The sequence below is a fragment of the Pangasianodon hypophthalmus genome, chromosome 18, assembly GCF_027358585.1.
Source record: "Pangasianodon hypophthalmus isolate fPanHyp1 chromosome 18, fPanHyp1.pri, whole genome shotgun sequence".
In the NCBI taxonomy this organism is placed as follows: Eukaryota; Metazoa; Chordata; class Actinopteri; order Siluriformes; family Pangasiidae; genus Pangasianodon; species Pangasianodon hypophthalmus.
In genome coordinates this window covers 11,331,415-11,358,692 of record NC_069727.1, presented here as the reverse complement: position 1 = coordinate 11,358,692, position 27,278 = coordinate 11,331,415, and the positions used below count along the sequence as shown (strand labels likewise).

The following is a 27,278-nucleotide window of genomic DNA, read 5'->3' as shown; positions in this document are numbered from 1 at the left end:
ATAGTACCTGATTTGTGATGATTGCTGTTTAAAACGCTCTAACTTGTGCACAGCGACATCACTGACATCTACAACAGAATATTGTTAGACGTGGCTTCTCTTTTTCATATTATCTCAGTGGCTGCATGTGGCTGTAGGGCATAACAAATACCTGAATTGTGACTTCAGTATTTGAATACTGGAACTTTAAATACTTAGCCTGTTACTCGAATACCCATGCTTCATGGAATGGGTTTCCATGGCCGAGCAGCTGCATCCAAGCCTTACATCACCAAGTGCAATGCAAAGCGTCGGATGCAGTGGTGTAAAGCACGCTGCCACTGGACTCTAGAGCAGTGGAGATGTGTTCTCGACGAATCACGCTTCTCTGTCTGGCAATCCGATGGACGAGTCTGGGTTTGGCGGTTGCCAGGAGAACGGTACTTGCCTGACTGCATTGTGCCAAGTGTAGTTTGGTGGAGGAGGAATTATGGGGTGGGGTTGTTTTTCAGGAGTTGGGCTTGGCCCCTTAGTTCAAGTGAAAGGAACTCTTAATGCTTCAGCATACCAAGACATTTTGGACAATTTCATGCTCCCAACCTTGTGGGAACAGTTTGGGGATGGCCCCTCCCTGTTCCAACATGAGTCCTGACCTCAACCCGATAGAACACCTTTGGGATGAATTAGAGCGGAGACTGCGAGCCAGGCCTTCTCGTCCAACATCAGTGCCTGACCTCACAAATGCGCTTCTAGAAGAATGGTCAAAAATTCCCATAAACACACTCCTAGACCTTGTGGAAAGCCTTCCCAGATGAGTTGAAGCTGTTGTAGCTGCAAAGGGTGGGCCAACTCCATATTAAACCCTACTGATTAAGAATGGGATGTCATTAAAGTTCATGTACATGTAAAGGCAGGCGTCCCAAAACTTTTGGCAATATAGTGTGTATGTATATATAAGGAAACTGTCTGTGCAGTTTGCATGTGCTCATTTTACAGTCAGATTTGATTGTACACAAGTCTGATGAGCAAGAGCCATAGTGATGACTGTGAGTGTTTTGAATGTATTTTTTTAAAATTAATATGAGGAATCAGTCAAAGTCAGTATTTTGTCCAAAAGTATCATGAAAACCTAGTTGGTAGTTTTGAGTGTAGAGATAACCTGGCTGACAAATGACACCAAGCTTATGAACTCTTATTAAAGATGATGAATAATAAGTCTAAGGCTCGTCTAGTTATAGTCCTGTATGTCTAGCGTGCCGTGTGCATGTGTGCCTGCGCGTGTGTGCGTGCGCGTGTGTGCATGTTCGTGTGTGTGTGTGTGCGTGGTGTGGTGACCTGTTGGTCTCCTATAGGTCTTTGCTCGCACGGCAGTTCAGCTACTCGTTCTTATCCACATACTAAAGCTTATGGATTTTCTCCCTAAACCCAACCCCCCACATTATGAAAGTTTCAATGTCCAAACATCGGTGCTTTGTGGCCTCAGCAAAGAGGCTTTTACCATTTGGGATTAGTCTGATTGATTTAATTGGAACCAGGATGTAGACGCGATAAGATGCTTTTTGCTTCTCGGATGAAATGTGGACCGGGGCATTCAGAGCCTGTTCGGCGTTATTTCTAGATCTCTGGTGGGCGAATAGGACGTGCGAGTGTCGATTGATATCCTGTGCGAAATGATGGCGAGTTGGGAAAGGGCTGGAAAAGAAGTGAGAGATGATGTTGAGGTAAGGGTGGTGGACAGGAAGGGATGCTGTGGTTGGAGCTTTTCCTCTTACACAGAGCACGGCCTGTGGTTTCCTGTGACGAACATCTGATTCATGACCTCTCTCTCTCTCTCTCTCCCCCTCTCCCTGTGTTTGTGCATAGAACTCTCCTCTGTTCCAGTATTTGCAGGATCTAGGGCACACTGATTTTGAGGCATGTTCACCCATCTCCCAGGAGCAGGAGGAGGAACTGAGCTCTGGTGCCCAGGACATCCTTCCCCCTTCCAGAGTGAGTGCCAATATCTACCTAACATTGCTGTCACACCATCGCTAGAACATGAGCATGATTTATCATGAACATATAACTGTGACTGGGGTCCCATTTAGCCCTTGTAACTCTTACAAATTAAATATGCACATAGGTTGTTGTGAAGGATGCATTACCTATGGTTAAAATGATCTATGTCTTTTACTTTTTTTACTTTTATGTACATATTTGTAAATGTAATATCACTGGGACACAGATGCCACCCCAATCATGGGATCACACAACTGGAATAAGTGTAAAGCAAGAGCTGAACATAAGCAAGACTTTATAACCTCATGTTTGCCTGCTTAAAGGAAAAAAGGTGCATAATAAAAGGTGCATTTTCTCTTTACTGCAAATATAGTTAGCCGAGACACAGCTATATACTGTCTGAATTTTGCGAAAATCTTTTTATTTATGTTTTAATCAAAAAGATTGTGTTGTGCAAAGAGCCAATTTAACAAACACGGTGGTAAAAAACAATCAGTGTGCTTAAAAATGTCTAAAACCTTGTTAGCTAAGTGAGATTTCCTCACACAGGCTTCAAGCAAGTTGTTGAAGTGTTACAATGCTAGTTATAAGACATGAGCCTAATCAATTCTGTTTGTAATCAGATAGCAGCTGTCAAAACGTCTGTAATGCTCCTGCGCTGCAGTTTTACTTACTTTTCGATTCTCTGAGTAGCCAGACTTTAAAACGCTAGATACATACATGTGTGTGTGGGTGTGTGTGTGTGTATTGGACAGTAATGCAGTTTTTTAAATTTTTCCTGTGTACACAACCACAATGGATTTGAAATGAAGCAGTTAAGATGTGATTGAAGTGTCAGCTTTATTTCAAGGGGCTTAACAAAAATATTGCATTAACCCTTTAGTAATTACAGCCATTTTTTTACATAGTCCATCCATTTTCACAGGCTCAGAAGTAATTGGACAATTGACTAATAAGCAGTTTCCTGGGCAGGTGAGGTGTGTTTCCTCCTTGTTTCATGATAAATTAAGGAGATAAATGGTCTAGAGTTGATTCCCAGTTCTGAAATTGCATTTGGTAGTTCATGTGAACTCTCAATATGTGGTCCAAAAAGGTGTCAGTGCAAGTGAAGGAGGCCATCATTAGACTGAAAAAAACAAAGCAGACGTGTCAGAGAGATAGCAGAAACTTTAGGAGGGCCAAATCAACAATTTGGTACATTCTTTAAAAGAAGGAATGCACTGGCGGGTCAGAAATGCCAAAAGGCCTGGGAGACCACGGAAGACAACTAAAGTGGATGATCACAGAATTCCTTCCTTCATGAAGAAAAACCACTTCAGCATCTAGCCAAGTCAGGAACACTCTGGAGGAGGTAGGTGTATCATTGTCAAAGTCTATAATCAAGAGACACCTTCATGAATGTAAATACAGATGGTTTACCTCAAGATGCAAACGGCTGGTAACACTCAAGAACAGAAAGACCAGATTAAACTTTGCTAAAAAGTCTCTAAAAAAAAAGTCTGACAGTCCTGATACAAGATTTACTTGTGCCAGAATGATGGGAAAAGAAGAGTATGGAGAAGGGAAGGAAGGGCTCATGATCCAAAGTATACCACATCATCTGTCAACCATGTGGAGGCAGTGTTATGGGCATGTATGGCTGCCGATGGAACTGGGTTGCTGGTGTTTATTGATGATGTGACTGCTGATAGTGTATAGAGCTCTACTTTCTGATCAGATTCAGTCAAATGCTGCAAAACTGAAAGACAGCGTTTGGCAGTACAGATGGATAATGTCCGAAAGCATACTGCGAAAGCAACCCAAGGGCTTCTTAAGGCAAAGAAATGAAATGTTCTTAAATGGCTGAGTCAGTCATCTGACCTCAACCAGATTGAGCATGGTTTCACTTACTGAAGGCAGAAAGACCCACAAACAAGCAGCAACTGAAGGCAGCTGCGGTAAAGGCCTGGCAAAGCATCTTAAGGGAGGAAATTCAGCATTTGGTGATGTCCATGGTTTCTAGACTTCAGGCAGTCTTTGACTACAAAGGATTTGCATCCAAGTATTAAAAATAATCCTAATATTTATGATTGCTAGTTTGTTCAGTTACTTTTGAGCCTGTGAAAATGGAGGGACTCGATTACAAAAAATTAATTACCAAAATTGAGTATATAGTATGATATGTCAAAATTTCACAATGCGGAGGATTTTTCCAGACCACCACACATTTAGGGTAATATTTTTCATCAGCAGCCTTTTTTTTAACTGAAAATCATGTGATTATGTCCTGTTTTGTAATTGAATGGTTAATTTTTAAAGCATTTTTCATCCGTCAGTTGTGCAGCCAGTGTTGCAATGTAGGACAAATGTACCATGCCACGCCAAATGGATCAGCAGTACTGAGTTTTTACAAAGCTGCTTAAATGAGGAATTTGGCCTGTTCAGACTAAGCAGATTTAAAGTTCTTACGCTACACATGCAAGTGTACAGCTTTAGTTAAGTGAACCTTATTGTGTTAATAAGATCTAAGCTGTCTGTCTACTAGTTTAATCTAATATTACCAAATACAGTCAGGAGTGTGTGTGGGAGTGAACACCAGACTCTTTGTCAACATTACTTCTGTAACAATTTTAAATAAAATTTTTAATTTCTCACTGACTACAGTGTGTCTGACAATTGTATATGTAATCACATTTCTGAATATTAGTTTCATGTATACACGATTTCCACCATTGCCAACAACTCCATAAGACCTGAGTGTAAGTAATATATTGGTGACCATCATGATTGGTGTGTGTGTGTGTGTGTGTGTGTGGACATGTGTGTGTGTGTAAAGGCTTTTTGTTAAACATTTGTGCTATGCAATATCGTTAGTCAGATGATTGTGTTGTATGACATATGACGCTGTATTACACAACTTACTGCTTAACCAGCAAGTGTTCATAGTGTGCTCTTTACACACACACACACACACACACACACACACACAACTCTTTCAATTCTTTGCTTGCTGTCTTGAACACACAAAGCAGTCAGAATTCCCCACAGCAACACTAGCAGAATACTGAACACACTGCATTCATTGGCTTTATTCAGCCTTTGCATTTACACTGAAGAACAGTGAATTCACTCACTCACACACACACACACACACACACACACACACACACACGGATCGGGGCACAAGTGTCCCAAGAATGTGTGTGTAACACAAATACGAGTTAGTTTGGTACTGTATTTGGACAAGAAAAGCATATTTCTACTACTGCAAGTCACGGTGAGACATTGGCATTAATCTGATTTTTGAAAATGATCTATCAAACCAAAACCACAGTGTATTAAAACATCCAGCTTCTGAGATGAGTCAGAATATGAAGTCATGAAATCAGTTACAAAAGCTGAACCTGAGTAAAATTTATTCTTTTACAGATGTGTAAAAGTAATAAATACAGTAGTACCATCCTGTCAGTAGTGGTGTTTATTAAAGAGTGGACACAGCCTGGACTGGAATCACTGACCAGTCTGTGTGTAACCTTAGCCTGATTTATCAGCATGGACCTGGCCTCTGCTGTGTGTCTGAACAAATGATGTCACATCCTGTTACTCACATGTAATTATCAGTAATTGATTTTATCTCCTGGCTAAGTTACACATAATAAAATCAACTTTATAGGGTCGTGTGGCCTATTTTAAATCACGAAAGAATCACTGCTGCATTAAAGGCCTTATAGGTGATGGATGTTATGAATTTTTGACTGGTTATGTCACTAATGAGGGTCTTCCTGCCATAATATCTGCTTAATATCAGTCCTTTTTTGCTGGTCTCTTTTTTTTTTTTCTTCTCATTTGCCATTTCTGTCAAGTTGAACATTACTCCGGTCTGTTGCTTTTTCCTTTTCCTTAAAAGTATTTATAATGCATCAAATGAAGTTCTTCAGGGAGTCGCTTTGAAATGTAATGATTGTTTTTGAAAGCCATCATTTATTTTGTGCTGAATAGTAAATTGCTTCACAAAGAGATTCTTAATTATTAGCCAACACATAAACTTGACCCTAATCAAGAAGTTCTGGTGCTATAAATACGCAAATCACAAGCTTGCTCATGCCTACACACACTCCCACTACTTCTTGTAAACCGCTGCTGTAGCCTGAATTTGATCAGTGTGTATGAGGGGAATCTGCATTATTGGAACATGAAGGGCTCTTAAATTTTATGATTCAGTAACCTTTTCCTGTAACAGGTGCAAATTTTTCATAGGAGATTTTCAGCTTCTCCATGATTCTTAAAAAAAACTCTAAGAGACAAAACCTGTTCAGTGATATCTTTTAACTCAGTTTAATTCCTCTCAAAGAATTTTAATCATATAACACTGCTTATATAAAATGTAAGGTGAGTTAATTAATAATTCTATTTTATAAAATGCTCTCTTCAGGCTTTTACATATGCGGATTTTCATTATGATTCAAAGCTAAACATTAATAGATTAATATTAATAACCTATATTAAAAAATAAAGATTAATAATCAGATGATGTGTTTACAGCCAGGTGGTATTTGGAGGCTGGCTGAGATCCTGCACTCTCTGAGTCCGTTTCGTCAGAGTGGTGCCCCCCTGCAGCTGGAGCAGCAGCTGGTAAGAAGATCTGGTGATTTGTTTCAACTTCACACACACACTATTTCCCCAAGGCTAAAAAAAAAAACCAAACAAAAAAAAAAAGGCTCTAGTTCTGAGTGGCTATTATAAGTCTACTACTGTTAATTAATAACTGCCTTTGAAACTATAATCTCCATAAAGTAGCAAAGAGGATGAGTCTATACATTTGTACTCATGGATTTTTGTTTCCAGGATGTTTAATTTAGTTTTGATAGAAAATATTTGTGGCACTTTACTGAAAACCCCATTTCACTCTAGCAGACTGAACTGATTGGGGACAGATATTTAATCTGTTGCTGTACAGCCTTTGTTTTTGAGAACGTTGGTACATTCTGACACTGTGTCTGTGTGTGTTGTGTTGTGTCCTGGCAGGACGCTGCGTTCCGGCAGTACTCCCTGCGCTGTGTTTTGTCTCAGGACGTGCTGTTGCAAGAGGACGTGGAGCTTATTGAGCTGTTAGACCCCAGTGCTCTCTCTCTGGGCTCCACGAGTACTGCCTGCCCGAGTGCCACCTCAGCCCTGCCTGCACCCCGCTACCTCTCCACACCATCGATATGGTACACACACATACACACACACACACACTGCCTAAAATGTCTAGGGGGAATTCTGTAAGCTTTACCTCTTTGTGTGTGTGTGTGTGTTTTCTCACAGGGATGTCTCTGTACTGGTCGGACTGGTGGCCATCCTGCTCACGGTTTGGTGTTCTTGTCATGAGGATAGACGGGGTCTGCTATGGCTGTGTGTTTGTGCGGTGTGTGTCTTGTGTGTGCGTCATGGCATTCATCTGTGGCACAAGGCAGCAATGCAGCAGCAGGTTCAGGCTCAAGCTGTCCAGCTGGAGAGTTTAGTGATCAACAGCCGAGCTCTCACCAGCCTGGCACGCAAATCGCTCCGTCTCATCCAGGAGACTGAAGTCATCTCGCGGGGATTCACCCTGTAGGTGTCCCCACACACACACACACACACACACACACACACACACACACACGAGTTTTTGGAGCAAATCAGGACATTGGATTATACATATGTAATAAGACATTTCTACACATAATCCTAAATCTAACTCTAACCTTAAACTCAGGAACCAAAAAGCAATGACTTTATGTTTTCAGTTCAAAAAAGCACATAGCACATTTTCAACATTTAGTTAGAATATCCCTTTTTACTGGTTTTTCTATATAGTCTGGTCAGATTGGTCCTGAAAGTTCACAAAAACAAACACGGTCTTTGTATCATCTTATGTCCTGTTACTGTCCATATAACTTTTTGCCATCTGAGTTTGTCAGACACTTGGTCTTTCTATTAGCAACCTAATTTAATTATTTGACATAATCTTAAGATTTGACATATAACATAGAAGTTACATTAGTGAACATGTTTTATTGTGTGTGTGTGTGTGTGTGTGCGTGTGCGTTTGTGCGTGTTTATTTGGAAAAAGTGCAAAAAGAGTTCACTGTCTACCAATTTATTATTTTATCAGATAAACCCAATATAGATGTGCTCATTATTGGTGTAAGTTTACTGACAGTAGCTTACGTTTGTCAGCTGTGCTATACTTCATCCATCAGTGGAAAAGGAGCACCAACGAACTGTTATTTTTTAGGCTGTTAACATATACTGCATGGCCAAAGGTTTGTGGATACCTGACCATCACATCCATATGTGCTTGTTGAACATCCCATTCCAGATTTAGCCCCGTTTGGTGCTATAATAAGCTCCACTCTTCTGGGAAGGCCTTACACTAGATTTTGGAGCATATCAGTGGGGATTTACCCATTCAGCCACTCCTTAGTGAGGTCAGGCACTGATGCTGGGTGAGGAGGTCTGGGGTCCAGTCGATGTTCCAGTTCTTCCCAAAGGTGTTCAGTGGGCTTGAGGTCAGGGCTCTGTGCAGGACACTCGAGTTCTTCCACTCCAACCTTGACACACCAAGTCTTCATTAGTGCTCTCTTTGAGGACAGGGGCATTGTCATGCTGGAACAGGTTTGGCTCTCATAGTTCCAGTGGAGAGAAATTGTAATTCTACAGCATACAAAGACATTTTAGACAACTGTGTGCTTCAATCTTTGTGGCAACAGTTTGTGGAAAGCCCACATATGGGTGTGATGGTCGGGTGTCCACATACTTTTGGCCTTATAGTAAACCACAGCCATGTCAGTGTCATGGCTGTGCTGAGAATTATTTTATATCATGCAAATAATAAGAACGAATTCCTCAATGATGGTTCTGCGTCATCCCCTTTCCATTCCTGGAACTCTGTGAAATCTGTCCAAGGCTTTCTGGGACGACAGCCTGTTGTTGTGGTCATTAATATGCTGCTCAGCCAAATTACACATTACAAATTACTAGTTATCATACACAATTTGATGATGTTTCAAATCAAACCATTTCATCATCTGTTATCCCAATTTTTATAATTGCAGAATACTAAAACACACTTGTCTCCCAAATGTATTTGCAAATGGAACCAGGCCAACAGCAAAACTATCATTTGTACATGGCAGCAGAAACAGCAAGCATTTAAAGATTTGTCTATAGAAAGTTAAAAAGTTGGCAGTAGTACTTAAACAAAGTATATAATAATTATAATATACTTAAAGTATAATACTTTAATATAATATAATAATATAAATAGCCACTAGGTTGTTGCTATATTAAATCAGTTAGCGGGTAATTCTGTTCATAAGTATAACAGTTGAATATGTATTTTAGTTCCATGTGCCATCACAGGTTTCCCAGACACGTCCCAGTGATCCATTAAATCCAGACCCTCTTTAATCTAATCAAGTCGCTCGCCTTTGTTCTTCAAATAGTAACTGATTCTGATTGGAGAGCTCGATCAAAAACTCAAGAGAAAATCCTAACACTATTGTTTGATTTGTTGTGTCCATATATTTCCTTGCTTTGCGTAGTTCATTAACGGTTGTTGCGTGGTATTTGTTTGTGGTCGTCTGGGTGTTTTGTTGCATGTCAGGCCCTGACGTGTCTGTTGTTTCTATGTTGTCTGTTTGTGTTGTGTGTGGGATAGATGCTACTGTCCTTTACTGTCCATTTTGTCATTTGAATGCAATTATGTGTGTGCTGGTCTGTCTAAATGTGTCTGTGATGTGATTTTTATTATGAAATTTGCCCCAATGGATGTATGTGTGTAATTTTATAGCCTCTATGATACTATATTAATTGAATGAACAAGGCCAGTGGTTCTCAAAGTTGGGGTTGAATTCCCCCAGGGGTCCCATGATTTCTATTATTTTGTAACAGTGGTGGCAATCACAACTCTCCATGAAGTTATTATATCTGTTATTGAGTTCTTATATTTATTGGCCTGTATATAGTTGTTTGACTGGTTACGTGAATTGGATTGGTTTATTCCAAACATCAATAACTTAAAAAAAAAAAAATTAGGCCTATAAATAATGGACCTAATGTGTTCTGAAAAGTTCAGGAATTAAAAGCTCTGTGGCCCCAATAAATAACCAAAATATTATTACAAACAGCCTGATATTTTAATAGCTGGATTACGTTCATGAAATACATCCATACTAAGAGGGTTTTTGGAATTTACTTTGCAGTTAAAGCAGTCTCTGGCTGCACAGTTTGAGAACCCCTGAACTAGACCATTGAATATGGCAGGTGTTTGTATGTATGATGCTGCATGTGTGGTATTTGACTATAGTGTGTATGTGTGTGTGTGTGTAGGGTGTGATGGTGTATGTAAATGTATGTCTGCCCTGATGGTTCTCGGACGTCTGCACAGTTGGATCATGTTTCACTTGTCAAGTTTACTCGACAGGGTGAGTGCGGCCTGTCCCTTTAACAGGGCGGGGCATCTGCGCAGCCAGCAGTTAATTGGTTTGAGGAAAGCAGCCTACCAGAGCCTCCGCTGCGCGTTCCGTGCCTCCCGCATCGCCACCTGCATCATGCTTAAATCATATCCTCCTCAGACCACATCAGCATTATTCTTAGTGTAGCATGCCCTAATATTCACTTTTTTAAAGACATGTTTCTTTGTAATAATAAATGGTAGTAAATGGCTTGATTTGATGTTTAGTGTTACTTTTGTAATAATAAATGGTAGTAAAGGGCTTGATTTGATGTTTAGTGTTACTTTATACATTGTGTAACTTTTAATTTTATATTGGATCCTTAACATTGTGTAACATTTCCACTCAACTCCGAGATCGACAACGTCACCAACTATGTGTCGACCGTGCCAATCAGAGAACTTGGCCTGGGCCTGGGGGCAGAGCATCTCTCTGATGAGCAGGCACAGGAGCTGACCAATGACTACAGCTTACCTGCTCTCAAAGTGAGTAAAACAGTTTCTCTCATATTATGGTTGATTTATATGGCTAGTTCACTCTGAGTGACCTTGTGGTTAAACCTAGGGTTTCTGCCCAAGGTCATATTTTTCCCAGTTTTGTAAACTAATCAACTGACTTTGCAGCATTCTATGGAGGTGAACCTGCAAATCATTCTCAGTCTAGTGCACACCCTACAGTACTACTTCGTCCCAAAGGCAGCCCTCTGCTTCTCAAACCAGCTTTTCATCTGTTATGATGGAAAGATATGAGGGTCTCCCCTTGTCAGACTGGCCAACTGGGTGGTGGATGTCATCACTATGGTCTACAGGCCACCTGGATGCCTAGCTCCAGTATAAAATCCCACTGTAGGTGTGTTTTATTTAGTGGTGTGCAGCTCTAGAAAGCATGCATTACTGCCAGCTAGGCATCACCGTGGCCCTTCTCCGGGTGTCAGAGGTTAACATCACCCCACCCAGTGGCTTGAGCATGGTGGTCATCTCTGAACAGCTTTCCAGTCAGTCCTAAGGGTGGTCAGTTCCTCATGACTTTTGTTAAACACGCTATACAGATAAAATTGAATTGACTTGAATGTATGTAACTCTTGGTGCTGAACCAGCACCGACTCAGTAGTTCCAGTTTCCGGGGAAAGATATACAGGGAACGGTATATATTGGTGTATTTGTCATGGATCCCTTCATGGTTTTGTTAAAAGGTCTTAGCTTGCATGTGCACACACACACACACCATATTACCATGTATAGTTGATTTTAGGTGTCCAGTTATCCAGGCTACAGTTGTATATCCAGCTAATATTCTTAGTAGTGCACTCTTTTTTGATTTTTGGACCCTACTGTATAATCAGAGCTTGAATAACTTAACTTGTGAATAACTTGACTAAAAGAAATGTTTTAGACATGTTTTCAGATTGTCTTTTGTGTAAAAAAAAAAATGACAGTGTTGTTGTGTTTCATTTTGTCAGGAAAACCCCAGAGGTTACACTGGCTGACATTAATTGTGCATCTCTTTCTCAGTTGCTCTTTCAATTGTGGGTGGGCCAGAGCTCTGAGTTTTTCCGCCGATTGGCTCTGATGCTGTCCTCTGGGAGGGCGGAGCTAGAATCCAAGCCCCGCCTTCTCGCGTACAACAGCGTGGCCACTGTCACTGCCTCCCTTCATCCCTCCCTGGCCTGTTGCCTTGGTGACCTACAGCGCAGCTATGAATTCCATCGATACTTTGAGATGCAGCAGCAGGTGCAGAACTCAGGCCGAGCAAGTCGGGCACGACAGAAATGCAGAGAGCTCAACTCACTGCACACATCCATCCGCAGCCTTCAGCTCCACCTCAGAGCCCTGCTCAGCGAGTACGAGCAAACTCACACACAAATGGGGTTTTTTTTTCCTTACAGAGATCTGAAAACTTGCATGCTGGTGTACCAAGATAAGAAATTTGACTCAAATTAAATTGAACTGCTACAGAGCTATACTCTAAATTTACCTGCTGTTTGTTCATATTTGATGTGATGTGATTTGATGTGAATTCGTTTACTGTCTCTCTCCTCCTCCAGGGTGATCATTCTGGAGGATGAGCTGGAGAAGCTGATGGTTGCTAAGGAGTCAGAGGAGGTGACATGTGCAGGTTACCAGGAGCTCCGTGAGCGCCTGCACCTCCTGCAGCCTCACATGCAGGCTAGCTCCTGCTGCTGGGAGGACATGACTGCTCAGGTGGAGCGCATGCTGCGCAGGGTCACCCAGTGCCCAGGTCAGAGGTCAAACCCTCAGCCACACATGCTATGACAGCCCCAGTCTCAAAACAGTGGTTCTGAGCAGTTGAACTTTCTAACCTTTCCCATTTATAACATAAACTATGCCTTTATGCACTAAGGACTGTATCCGGAGTTGGAGGTTTAAGTCCAAAACTTATAATTTTGTAGAGAAAGTTACACTTATTCAGAAATAGGTTAAACACCTGCTTGATTCTGGGCTTTTTTTTTTCCCTGGAGGTGTCAAGGATAAGCTGATCTGCTATGTATACAGCTCACTTTAAGTAAATTCATAACTTTATCCATAAAACGTATGTCCTTGAAATAAGCAATGTCCTTGAAGAAGTCTCTGAAATAATCCTTTAACTTTTCTAAAGTTTTCTATGTGGGGAAAAAAAAACATTTTGTGCAGTTAAAAGTGATGATACAATTAATTAATTAATGCGGTCATATTTATGTATTAAATATTTAAATATCAAATGGTATTTCACAGCTTTTTCAGTGTATTTGCAGCCCAAAACATACATTTTAGCATGATGTAGTCAGTGTGGTCAGCCGTTGGCGCTGGAGTTAAGACTGCTCCTCAAGATGAAATCATGCAACAATAATGTGCTTAAGTTCAAGTTCAAATTCTCACATAACTGAGACAGGCGTCTGTTTTACACAACCTTTTTTATTCCCATGTGCGTAATTTTTGCATAATCTTCTGAATAGCTCTCAAGTCCACAATTACTTCTGAGGTCTGAAAAACAGTGTGCACAATTTCACTATTAAATCCTCAAGGGCAACATAGTCTTTACAGCATAGAGTTGTTGTTCCTCTTTCGGCTGCTCCTGTTAGGGGTCGCCACAGCAGATCACTGGACCGCATATTTGATTTGGCACAGTTTTACGCTGGATGCCCTTCCTGACGTAACCATGCCCAATTTTGTGCACAGTCGTGTGCATCCCCAGTGGCTGGGGTCGGTTCCCTGGCCGGTTATTGTACTTGGGCCATGGTGATGAGAGCACCAAGGCTTAACCACTAGTCCTCCAGGGACCCGAGTTATACAGCATTGAGTAATTTTATTAAGTCTTATTCTATATATGATATTAAATGAAAATACTGGTCTTCTGATGGGAATAATATGGTAATATGCTCAAGTAACATTTAAATAATAAAAATACAATAAAAACAAAACATACTATATCATTACATACCATCATTGGGACTCTAATGAGCTTACGGTTGCAGGAACCATGTAGTCAAGTACACAGTGCATAGTAGTCTAGGAATACAGTACATATTGCAAGATGGATTGAGACGGAGCCTATTTTTAGACTTCTATATTTTGACTTGTTCCCATTCAGCATTCAGTTATTCTAAGAGCTGTAGAGGAAGGGGGGGTGAGGTGTGTGTGTGTGTGTGAGGGTATGGGATGCGTCCTAGTTTTATTAAGGCCAAGCAGATGAAGTCATCTGTAATGAGTCAATGAATTTTGTTCAGTATTTAGCAACTTTAATGCAGCTCATAGGTCAACACAGGACAGTTGTGTAAGTGCACACAATCATTCTGCCGCATGCGTTCTATTTAGTCAGGACCATGCAGTGTGCTTTTCCCTGCTCTAACGAGCTTGACCTGATAACCAGACGATCAGTTGAACCAGGTGCTGATGCTTGGAGATATTGCTAATGTCGGGAATTGGATGACCTGTCCTAATCTTTTACATGTTCAGCTTGTCCAGTGACTGCTACAGTTTTTATCCTGACAATATGACTTATCTCATGCTCATATATGTAAACCTGCAATATTAGATAGGGCGGTGTGATAAAGGCTGATAATATGGATTCAATTAAGACTCAAGATAATAAATAAATAGGCCACAGCAGAATGACATCGTGGCTATTGTGAAGCAAGCCTACTTTGTCTAGTGACTGTTACTTGAATAAAATTCGTCTTCATCTGCAGATCCAATGTGTGCTCAGCAGACCGTCAGAGCGTGCTGTGATTGGTCAGACAAATAGTAAGCGTAAATAAATACACCAGTGTATATTAAAGTCTGTTAGTCAATTGGCAATTTTTGGCTAAGACTCATACGGGACTGCTATATGGACTTACTTGGGATTCTATGTTATGAATGTACATACATAACCCATAATATTGAATGTAATCTCCCATAATATTCAGGTGGGGAAATCTATATAGCTTGTAAAATTATTTACAAATAAAAAAATTTAAAATATGTGATTGCACCCCCAAATCTTCACCCCCATTGTTGGAAACTAATAAAATTTTGGTGCAATGAGTTGCTATCAGAAGTCATACTGTAATTAGCTGAATGGAGTTCATTGGTGCGTTGTTAAGGCATCACGTGATCTCAGTATAAATACACCTGTTCCTGGAGTTTGTTAAAGAACACACCTAAACAAACATCATGAAGACCAAGGAGTTATGAAAAGCTATTTCACATGCACACAGATGGACATGAATACACTCCAGTGTTTTCCCTATCCCCCCCACCATATAAGAGTGATGTTTGAAAAATAATTATAAAGGAGCTGTAATATAATGTGCTAAATTATTAAGCGGAGCAGTTCTTCTTTTCACTGTTCAATTTTGAGGAAGAATGGAACAGTTAGCCAGTATGATCTTTTATTATGGTTATTAACAAACGGATTAATCCTTGGACAGACACTTGCTCTCATGCAGCTGCACGGCATGTGATAGTGTTTTTGTGTATGTTTGACAGGAAGTGGAGATAGTCCAGAGGAAGCAGCTGGTCCTGCCCCACCTCCTCCTGCCCCCATCTCACATATAGATGACACAGACCCTGTTCCAGAGGAACAGGTACGGTGTGTATGTGTGGCTGTGAGTGGGAGAGAATGAGAAAGAGAATGGAAATGACTTCGTTCAGACTTCGTTCTACATATACTTTCGTCTACACATCTACATTATAACATTTGCAAAGATTTATCTGTAACCACTGACTCTCAGTTGAGTTTACTTGCATACAATACCTCAAATAAATTCCACGTTTGTCTAAGAAACTAGAACGAACCACAGCATTGTATATAAATACAGCCGCAAAGTATTTCAAAAAATCTGATTGAGGGTGAGTGGAGCAATCTAATTTAATTAGCCTGGTCAATATCGTACTGGGTCTTGTTCAGTTATTTGACTAAAGTGAGGTCTATTAAGATCTCAGTCACACCATCAGATAGTGCAGTTAACATGATTATATCTTGATTCAAATATTTAGACTGAGGTTACTGGTTTTTACCTCATTACAAGCTTTGGTAATGTAGAAAAGTGATATCTGTCCCTATAGACATCTTTGTGATCTTAAAAGCAAATGCTGTCTCTTGTGTTTTTGCTTGCTGCTATAAATCTTTGCACATGTATCCAATGAATCTTGAACTACTTCTGGCAAGCATAAAATGATGCTTAGAAGAGTATCACTTCTATTCTGTAAGCAGAAAATGGGTTACTATACCAACAGCTACAGGTAGGCTACAACAATATCCCTATATATTTGCATATATCATACAACTTGCAGAGGTCCTTGGGAAAATCCATGATGTTGTGTATATGTAATTCTGAATGGCATATCATGAATGAAAGGCGATCTCTTGACTATGTGTCATGCTAACATCCATCCTGGTTTGTAGAAAATACAAACTCATGGCACTGATGAGCTGGCACTCATCCTGTGTTGATTCATAGACATCCAGATATGAAAGTCAAAAAAAAAGACATGCGAATGTTTTATTACAGATGTTACCCTGTGATACTAATACCATCAGCATAGGGCTGTAAAGAACTATAGAGAAATATGTATATTTCTATAGAAAAATATACAGAATATACAAAAATATACAGAATAGTGTGTACATAGTGGGAAATGTACACTAGAGGGAATCTGGTCTAATATTGTTTGGGGGGGGTGTGTGTGTGTGTGTTTGAACAGGAATTGGAGGCCTACGTCTCGGACTCGGACTCAGACTCCGAGTGGCGTGGGGCTGTGGACATGCTGTCACCATGGGAACGGGAGCGTCAGCGGCGTGAGAGGGAGGAGTCACGCAGAGTGTTACTTGAGCTTAAATCCGTCCTGGGAATCCGAACTTCGGAAGGAGAGCGAGACAAACGCAAGCTGCTGCTGTTCAGCGACAAAGGTGTCTCTCACTCTCACACACACATACTATCAACACCTAGACAGCTCCTGATGTCTGTGTGTATACGGAGACATGAAGCTGTTTGGCCTCAGTACTGAGCTTCCCTCTCTGTGCTGTTAAATATACAGTTATTAGTGAATTATTGAAGTGACTTGTGGCCAAGTATGGTGACCCATACTTGGGGGTTTGGTGCCTTGCTCAAGGGTCTCACCTCAGTCGTGATATTGAGGGTGGGAGAGAGCTTTGGTCATTCACCCCCCCACCTACAATCCCTGCCGGACCTGAGACTCGAACCCACGACCTTCAGGTTCACCTTCGGGTTGCAAGTACAACTCTCTATCCATTAGGCCACGACTGCCCCAGTTATTGTAGTTATTGCAGATATAATGAAAATGCTGAGGTGTGCTGCATTTTCCTGCAGCAAAACAGTTTTTGTTGTGATGGTGACACATTTAATGTGTAAGTATCCCTGTAAAAGGTTTGTATGGTCACACTGGAAATTTGCAGTTCACGTCTCTCCTGCAAAATAAGCGTGACCGAGTCAGCACCTGAAGATTGGCGAATAAAATGTCCTCCATTTTAATGGTTAGCAATTCAGCCGTGACTCAGCATTTTAGCGGTGACGAGCACTATCCTGGTGAAAATGAGGAAACAGTTGCAAATGCAATTCAGGCATTTATCCTTCCTTCTTTTTTTTTGGTTATTTATAGTCAGGGCTCTGAACCGGTTTGAGGAATGGAATGAAAAACAGAGAAGAACAATATTTTTCTAGGTACAAAAATGTATCCTTAACTGGTCTGGAAAAGAAACATTAATTTAGTCTGTTGATAAAGTGATTTCACCATTATGTGTAGCCCACTAGCTAATATCTTATCTCCAAACTCCTAAATGTTTTTGCGTCATCGTCACGACTCGTGTGACTTTATTTCATTCATCTGATTTCATGTGAATAAAGTCTATAAAGTTAGAAAGTTTATGAATGAAGAAACAATGGAAATTAGACTTAGCACATACATTCACTATAAACATTAGACTGCGTTAGACTAAGAGTCATCAAACAGATTTGAGACTTGGCCAAATTATTGTCTCCAGTTTGAGAGAGTGCAGGCTATAAATTAGTATTGGCTACATAGTCAGCAGGTCTTGGCGGTAGGACAGTATTCAAGATTTTCCTCAAGAACAATGGTAGAGATTGGATTGGGGCCAGAGAAAACTTGTGTGTGTGGGAGCCTCCATTTGATGATCCATTAAACCGATAGCCAAGACTGTTTGCTGTTGCTCTACATTAATGGGAATGAAAGTAAAACAGCATTGCTAGCAAACCCAGACTAAGGATGGACATTTAGGTATTTTGTAACTCTGCTGACAACAATGTAACCTTGTATTTGAAGTGTTGTTATCTGGATATCAACAAACTTTGGAAAATTATTGTGAAATACTTGATAGCTATATGATGGAAGACAAAATTGTACAATTTCATAGCATGGGTGGGTGGAAATGGTCTAATGAATACAAACACGGCTGCTGCGTCTAATAGATTTCCAAATAATTTCACTTTTATAATTGAATAATTTCAACGCATATTAGCTACATTAGCTAGCCAGTTTTCTCTGCTACATTAGCCTGCTAGATTTGTTTATTTCTATATTTATTTACATTTACAGCATTTGAAAGATTTGGCTGTTATCCAGTGCATCTTACAGAAGAGCTCTATAGCTGCCATCAAAAACATATCCTCCTGCTAGGACATATAGCTCAGGGTATAAGAATAACATCAGACTAAAAGCCTTTTTAGAGAGGAGTTGGTACAGCAATAAAACACACAGGTCAAGAGATTTTTACAAATTAAATTAGTGTGCGTTTAAGTGCTTGGTGAAGAGGTAGGTCTTCAGTCTTTGTTTGAAGACAGCGAGTGACTCAGCTTTTACAAACCCAATTTAAAAAAAAAAAAAAAAAAAGACTTGCCATTTGAGTCCATTCTGTCATTCATCATAAAAAAAAAAAATCTATGAAATCCAGTGTGGGATACATGTTCTGGAGTTCACTGATGCTCCCATTGTCAAGGATCTGTAGTATGTGGATCTAATCGCTCAGTCACTAAATCACTCGCTGTCTTTGTTTCCATGTTCCAGCTTCGGTGGGTAAGGTTGCCACCGAGACATCAGATCATTACCCAGAATCCTCAGCGAGTCCAGGCTGCACAGACCTTGCAGCATCTGCAAGCAACCACATCTCCCAGCAGCCTTCAGGAGGAGAGGGGGAGGAGTTAGAGGAAGGAGGAGAAGAGATGGAGAGAGACAGTACGGAGGACAGAGAGGCAGACGCGGCTGTGACTGAATTCTGTTGCGGAGATTCTGAAAGCGCTGCAGAAACGCAAGACAAGAGAGGCGAGGCAGAGGGAACGCGCCTCTTCCAATCGGACGGGCTAATGGATGAGGAGGCGGGCCCGGATGGATCACACCCCCTCACTCCCAGAGTCCCCACCCTCTCAGTGATTGACAGACTTACAGAACTGCATGGCTCTGAAGTGCTTAGCATCGGCTCGGCCCTGGCTGCCCAGGTGGCTGCTCGCTCCCACACCTTCACACACCTGCAGGAGTGCACCTACGGGGACTCGGATGAGGAAGAGGAGGAGGAGGAGGAAGGGGAAAAGGAAGTAATGTCACAGCCAGATGAAATGGAGGCAGCAGAGAACTGAAGGACAACAAGCTGAACTGTTTTAGCATATACAGGTTATTTATTCCCATCTGCCCTAGATTTATTTATTAAGCTTGAGGTCAGGAGCGCAGCACATATAACTGGTGCGCGAGTGAGTTTAATATGTCCTTCCTTTACGTGCCTCCATGTGTGTTCTTGTTTACACTCTGTCTACTGTCACTTAGTCCACCTGTCCCCTTTTTCTCGCATTATGCCTCAGGTACAGGCTAGCAAATACAGACACGGAATTCTACAGTAATTTGCATCAAATATTAGGCTTATTATTTAAATGTGTACAGTAATAGTTTGGCTACTTATTGTGCCCTAGATAGGTTTTTATTCCTAAACATTACACCCACAGAAAACAGATTCAAGCTGACATTATCATCAGCCTGTTTGTTTTTGTGTTACGCATAAGGTTTGCATTATACCCATTTGATTCAAATGACAAGTCAAGTAGGCTAATAATGTAATCACTCAATAATAAATATAATAACTTATATAATGATGGTAAGTAACAAACTAAAATCACTGACCCTCTGGCTATGCTTCACAGACCCCACTGTGAGGACCACTAATGTGTAAGAATGTTCACACTCACTTTAACATTTACATTAATAATTTACTACCCATAATCCATCCGAGTTGGTGTGCTGTGCATCAGTGTGTGTGTTTTGTTGTAATAGACCTTATACACTGATTATCCTTTAAAGCAATGTGATATAGAAAGAAGCCAGCCACTAGCTTTGAGAAATCTGTTCAGCTCTAATCTTTTCGATGTATGTGGATGTCTCATTGCATTTACAGCTGTAAATCTATGTTAAGGATGGAAAAAAAAGAAAAAAAAATTAATTCACACAGGATTTCCCTTTACCATAAATGTAGCTGCTCAGCCAAGACATGACTGATGTCTGATGTTTGCTTCTGTTATTCACTGGGGCTACAAGATGTAATGAAATCTTCTATAAGCTCCAGTTAGTATTAGGCAATATTGCTGCCTCGTAGCATAAAGAAGCATGAGTTATTATCTTTATTGTCGAGTTTTTACACTCATTGGTCTTGGCTGATGGGAGTGGGAGTGAGTGTAGCCCATCCTTTTCAAGGTTCAGTGTGAGATGCTTTTCTGCTCACCACAATTATAAAGAGTTACCGTAACCTTCCTCTCGGCTTTAACCACTCTGGCCGTTGTCCTCTGACCTCTCTTATCAACAAGGCCTCCAGAACTGACGATCACTGGATGTTTTTTGTTTTTTGTACCATTCTGTGTAAACTCTAAAAACTGCTGTGTGTGAAAATCTCAGGAGATCAGCAGTTTCTCAGACCAGCCCATCTGCCCCGGTCAAAGCCACTGAGATCACATTTTTCTCCATCCTTATGGTTATGTGCACATGAGCAGAAGCTCTTGACCTGTATCTGCATGATTTTATGCATTGCGCTGCTGCCACATGATTGGCTGATTTGAATGAATGCATGAATGAGCAGATTCCTATTAAAGTGGCCGGCTAGGTGTATAGTCAGTTTTTAGCCTGTTTGCCTGGCCACTTGAACCGAATGGGTTAAATCCAAACCTCAGTAACTTAAAAACAAGTAGGTTTCTAAATAATGTCAACTTGAATCTAATGGCAATTTTAATATTCTGTAAGTGTAAAGTTCAGAAATAATAATAAAAAAAAATAATAAATAATAAAAATAATTTTAAAAAGTTCAAAAATAATAACAATCAAAATAATAATAAATAATATTTTTTTACTTTATTATTATAAATAATAAAGTACATAAATAATAAAGCTCTATTTATGGCTTTAATAAATAGCCAAATTATTATAGTACGCATTTATGTAAGGTGTGTAATATTTGAATAGGTGATTTATGTTCATGAAATAAATCTGTGCTGAGGGAGTCTGTTGTGCGTAGCTCTGTTTTTGTGCCGGGGGTCTGCTACAGGGAACGAGCTTCCCCGTTATATGACTTCTCTACAGCACACAGCAAGATGCAGTGAGTGTGCACTCATTTTAATGCTTAATACGATTGTAAGAGTGCGGAGGAATCGGAGCATGGGCTTTAGCAGCAAGCACATCACTACCTCTCTGCAATACAGGCCATCTCTGTGCATCTACCACACCACCTTCTGAACTGCCATAATTTAGATAATGATACAGCAAAGAACAGCCCAGATAATGTTTTGCATCCTGTATGACTTGTTCTTCAGGATATAATTGGTTAAGGTCATAATACGGTGTAGGTTCATATAAAACATATTATGCCTTGGAGACCTTACTGTAATGTCAGTAATAGAACACGTGTATTAACTGATGTTCGTTTAAATCTTAATGAACACCTGCATTAACTAATATTTATTCCATCCATAATTACCAATATGGCAATGATGAGTTAATTTGCAGAATTGTGTAAGTGAGAGCTGGACAGTAGTATGGTGTACAAGGAAATTAAACACAACTGGGCACTCTCACTTACATTATAGCAGCTATAAACTGTTTTTCCCTGACCACCCTCTCTTGAAGCTAATAAGGAAAACAAAACAAAAAAATGCAGCTTGTCATTTTACTGAGAAACAGCAAAGCCCTAACTCTTCTGTCCTGAAGACTTTCCTGAGTCAGAAAACTTACTGAACATTATAAAACATTGACATTCGAGACTCATTCATCACCATATCAACTATTACTTGTTTTGTTAATTATTAGATTAAGTGGAGCATCTGCCATACACATCCCTGTGAATGACTTAGAAACAATAACGAATGCATTCATGTAAACTTCTGATTTGTCATGTGGTCAGAACTACTGTCAGGACTGAGCGGTTACAGAAAATCAACACCCAATCAGAATGGAGAATTCAGCACTGCTGTGGCATAAGAGTAATATGATTATATTATGAGCATGATGCACTTTTCTGATTATCGTGAGTGTTTCAGGTTTCAGTGCTTTTAAAACTCCATTGTTACTTGAGTAGTCAGAAGTAGGGCTAATCAGTATTGAGGTATTTTGATAACATTTTATCGCAATCATTTCTTTTCATATTGCCCAGCTCTAGGCTGAATGGTGAGTTCCAGCATTTACACTCAGTGATTCGAGTTGTTTATCAGCTCATTATCAGTGTTTAGTAACAGTCTCAATATATGCTAATTTCTTTGGATTTATTTCTAGCCATGAATTGAATAAACATTAGTTAATGCTGGTGTTTATGAAATTTTAAAAAAACTCAAGATGAGTGTTAATTACTTTGTTAACCTGACACTTAAGGTGGTGGTGGTTTGTTCATGTTAAGATACACCGTAAATAATGTTAGTTAAGGGATTAAGCTTTTCTTATCCAACATTATTCTCTGTATTTGTAACGCATCACCACCTTTCTTTTTGAAAATTTTAAAGGGCTCTTAAGCGTGTGCTTTGTGATTCTCTCAACAGTTTGCTGTATACTGACATCCGTCCTTTCACATTATGGTTCTGGTATTGGTGTGTGCTGCTGATGGTCAGTAGGCAGGAATGTAATGTGCATAATCTCTGAATTATGCAGCTACAGATAACAAAACAAAGTCATTTATTACCTCTTGAAAACACTCCTCACTTCTGTTGAAGTCTTTCACAGCTGTCATTTGGACCTGGGTTTACTTTTGTGAATAGTTCCTGTATATAAACCTTCAATGCCGTTTAACGGTCCATAACACAAATACATGCCTTAAACTCTATTCTCAGATCAACTGGCATCACTGAGGTTGTTTCATAGGATTTTTTCAATGAGATTTCAGTTGTAGAGACAATCTGACATGGATGCATCATCCTTCGTCTGTGCATCTGTTACTCTGATGTGAGTATCTTCTTGTCTTGGTCTTGTGCTCGGTGATTTCTGTATTTTTTCCATGCGTAATCCTAAACTTCCCCCCAAGCAGTTGTGACCATGACAGATACACTACATGTGAGGAAGTGGGTCAGTGTGTGTGTGTGTGTGTGTGTGTGTGTGTGTGTGTGTGTGTGTGTATCAACACCTATGCCTTTTCAAAAGGTTGTTACTTTTTTTTTTTTTTCCTCAATTAGCAACCTCATCATTATCATTTGTGGAGTAATAAAGGAGTCTTCAAGCAGATTATTATTTTGTGTTACATTTGTCCTGCAAAAATAATTTGTCTTAGACATACTTGCCTGACAAAATATACACTAAATGACAAATATACTAATAATTATACTAAATGGCTTAAAGGTGCAAGAGATTTTTTAAATCTTTTTTTTTTTAATTATTATTCCTTACTTGTACAACTAACCTGGAAGATATTTACAACATGATAAAAAATATATATGTATTATTTTAAGCCATGGCCTCAGCACAAGTGTACTAAGTGGCTGAGAAAACCTGTTTGGAAAATTGCCGTCCGGTCTGGAATGTTTGTTTGTGTTTGGATGCGCTTTCTGTCAGTCATTTTTATAGACACTCGATTGGCCACTGTAGATCCTGGGGCGGAGCTTTGTGAACTTGGGCGGGAATAGGGGGGTAGGCTCAAGGAGTTAAAAAAAATATATATATATCATTCAAACGTCAAACCTGCCTACATAACTGTTATAGATAGAAGTAATCACTGACAGCGTGGTCTGATGTGACTCAGTGGGAAGTGAGTTAATTATTTTGATTATTATTTCTTCTTATACCACAAAAATTTGCCAGCACTAATAATTTTTGTATTTATTAAAGAATGAAAGAAGCATTACTGTTTCCAAAAATTAACCAACACTTTCTGACCAATCAGATTCGAGAACTGTGGTACAAAAAAGTGTTAATAGACTTAAAACACTTGCTCAAGACAGACAGGACTTGATTTATGATCATTTCTGTCCCTCCATATATTTACATTAAGCCTAAATCTGACTGTTTTGCCCAAGTTGCCCAACAGTCAGACTCAATCAAATTATCAGAAGTGTGTGTGTATATTTGCATTTACATAACCTACTATAAGTACAAATGTATGGTGAAGTCTGTAACAAAGCGAATAGTCTATTAAAAAAAAAGAAAAATTGAACATAAAATGAATTACAGACGATTTCAAGGTTGCTGGTGGAAAAATTGAGCCTGTGTTTCTTTTTTTTCTTCTTTTTTTGTAGTTTAAAAATAGTCTGGCTACAAGATTTGATGTTAAAGTGAATAACAGAAAAAATTAAATTTAATTATTTTCCACAAAAATAGGATATGGCAAACAAAGGAAAAGTGAAAGTGCAGACAGTGTCTCTATGATGTCCAGAACCATTTCTGTTGTAGTGGGAATTATACAGATATTACAGTGATTCAGGTCAGAATGTGTAGTCTGAAATGAGAATCAAAGCCGGAAGATTTAAGTGTTTTTTTTTTCCCAAATAAAACACGTCGGGACATCAGGAAGACATGAGGGGAAAATACGGATCGTCATTTTCGAGTCAAGTGAAAAACAGTTCCTTGGGATTTATTTTTAACCAATGAATGAACGAAAGTAAAGTATATTGTCACTGGTCTTAGGGTTCTGTCAAATGTCTCCAACATTTTTGGGCTAGTTTCAGGTATTATGGCTTATGAGTGATTGTCAGCCCTGTCGATACGGTGGTAGAGATGACGTATCAAAGTAGGTAGCATCAGTGGATAATATTTCTATGGTGTTCCAGGCTTATGAGAAATTCCCTGATTTGAACCTTGCATACCTGCTAGTATAGTAGTAAATAAAAGAGGTAAGCACACTTTCTGAGAAAGAGTGGGGGACTAATTTGAGAGGAATACAAGGCAATGTTCCCATCTGGTGGACACTTTTAGGAACTGTTTGATAAAGCCCATGATGAACATTTCACAGAGAAGAGTCTTTAATGGGCCATTTGTACTGCTATATAGACTGAGATAATGTGCATTTACAGTGAAGATACACTCTTTCATCCTACTATACTGACTCTTGCCCACCTCAGGGTTACTGCTGCTGTGAGAATAGTCTGCCAACCAAAAAATATCCAGCCAATGTGTAAAAAAGATAAGCTGTGTCCCTATGTGTATACTACATATGAGATACACAGACAAAGTAGGTCTGAGTAATTAAGTGGCCAGTTAGAAGACATGGAAGACATCTCTCTACCTAACACCCCTTCTCGCACCCCTTCTCATGTCTTCATGGAGCTCGCTTTGTGCATGGGACATTGTCATGCTGGAACATGTTTGGCTCTCTTAGTTCCAGTGAAGGGAAATTGTAATGCCACAGCATACAAAGACATTCTAAACGATTGTGTGCTTCCAACTTTGTGGCACCAGTTTGGAGAAGACCCACATATGGTCAGGTGGTCAGGTGTCCACACACTTTTGACCATATAGTGTATGATCCTATAAAATGCTCACATTGCCATGTGTGACGGATACGTAAATAATATTATGAGCTGAGTCCCAGACTACGCTCAAGCATAATTTACAATATTGTAGCAGTGCTATATATAATGGAGGGGGTGTGGCTTTTGAACTCAATTTGCATATGGGTCTGAGGAACTTTAAACTGATCATTTACTGTTAGGTGTTATGGAAGGATTGATTTCAATACTTATTATTTTGTTAGCTTTAAGGCCTAGTGTTATTGTGTGATTAAATATTTTGGAATATCCAGTGTTTTGTAAGTTTATTTAAATTTCACCCTGTTTGTGTTTCTCATGTGGTTTTCGTTTCCCCTGTTTGTGTTAGATTTTGATAGCTCAGCAGTTTTTAACAAACATGAAGAAAGTTGACATTTTTTGTTATTAAAGAACACTACTGCCAGTATGAGTGCACTTGGATCTGGTTACTTCAATATTTGAGTCATCAACACCGGCTTAACCGAACTATCCTGCCTGTCCAACCCCTAAGTTATTAGTATTCCTTGTTTGTCAGTTTTGACATCAAAATGCATGTTTTCTGATTGTATGTGTCACGATGACTTGCAATATATGGCCAAAAGTATGTGGACACCTGAACATCCCACCCATATGTATTGTTGAAAATCCCATTCCACTCTTCTGGGAAGGCTTTCCACTAGATTTTGGAGTGTGGCTGTGGGGATTTGTGATCTTTCAGCCACAGGAGCATTAGTGATGTCAGGCACTGATGCTGGGTGAGGAGGCCTGGGGTACAGACTGTGCGTCAATTCATCCCAAAGATGTTCAGTGGGGTTGAGGTCAGGGCTCTGTGCAGGACACTCGAGTTGTTCCACTCCAACCTTAACAAACCATGTCTTCATAGAGCTCACTGTGTGCACAGGGGCATTGTCATGCTGGTACAGGTGTTCCAGTTCCAGTGATGGGAAATTATAACACTGCACTACTCTTCTGGGGGAAAAAAAAAATGGCAAACATTGATCTTTTAATAGTCTTAACAACAAATGATTGGTCAGAAAATGAGCAAGAATTAAACAAATGTACTCCTGAGAGCTCCTGTGAAACCATTTGCTGGTTTACTTTTGTTGCAGTGAACTGTTTGGGGAAAAGCTAGAATAAGGGAAATTCACTTATAAGGTCTTCTGGTACACAAAGGTAAAATCATGATAATGATGAAAATGTTTGATGTAAAATTCAAACTAACACATGTCTGGGTGTACAAAACTTTCCAAAAATATCTTCTGGGATGTTTTTTTTTTTCTTAAAAGGTTAGTCGTTATTTGGTTATCTAAGGCTTAAACATTTAAAGAAATCACAGGGAAAAGCTATCCCATGCTAACTTCCTTTATCTATTTGTTTAATTCTTGCTAATTTCCTGCTCAACGATTTGTTGTTAAGACCAT

The 27,278-nt window shown here is 39.7% G+C and overlaps 1 protein-coding gene across 4 annotated transcripts in view; it reads left to right on the top strand.

Annotated features, from left to right (window-relative positions):
* The window catches only part of vezt (vezatin, adherens junctions transmembrane protein), a 29,594-nt gene extending 8,172 nt beyond the window's left edge, over positions 1-21,422 (top strand). The window contains exons 1-12 of one of the 4 annotated variants that reach the window (XM_053241738.1): positions 1,381-1,700; positions 1,843-1,968; positions 6,499-6,588; positions 6,982-7,166; positions 7,264-7,548; positions 10,394-10,545; positions 10,776-10,921; positions 11,948-12,276; positions 12,481-12,674; positions 15,404-15,501; positions 16,622-16,826; positions 18,959-21,422. In XM_053241738.1, the coding sequence (XP_053097713.1) occupies positions 1,650-1,700; positions 1,843-1,968; positions 6,499-6,588; positions 6,982-7,166; positions 7,264-7,548; positions 10,394-10,545; positions 10,776-10,921; positions 11,948-12,276; positions 12,481-12,674; positions 15,404-15,501; positions 16,622-16,826; positions 18,959-19,524 (2,427 nt within the window). In that variant the 5' untranslated portion in view covers positions 1,381-1,649 and the 3' untranslated portion in view covers positions 19,525-21,422. Of the gene's footprint in view, positions 1-1,380; positions 1,701-1,842; positions 1,969-6,498; positions 6,589-6,981; positions 7,167-7,263; positions 7,549-10,393; positions 10,546-10,775; positions 10,922-11,947; positions 12,277-12,480; positions 12,675-15,403; positions 15,502-16,621; positions 16,827-18,958 lie in introns of those variants that run through there. The other 3 variants (XM_053241739.1, XM_053241741.1, XM_053241740.1) reach the window with 3 other exon arrangements.
* The last annotated feature ends 5,856 nt before the right edge of the window (positions 21,423-27,278 follow it).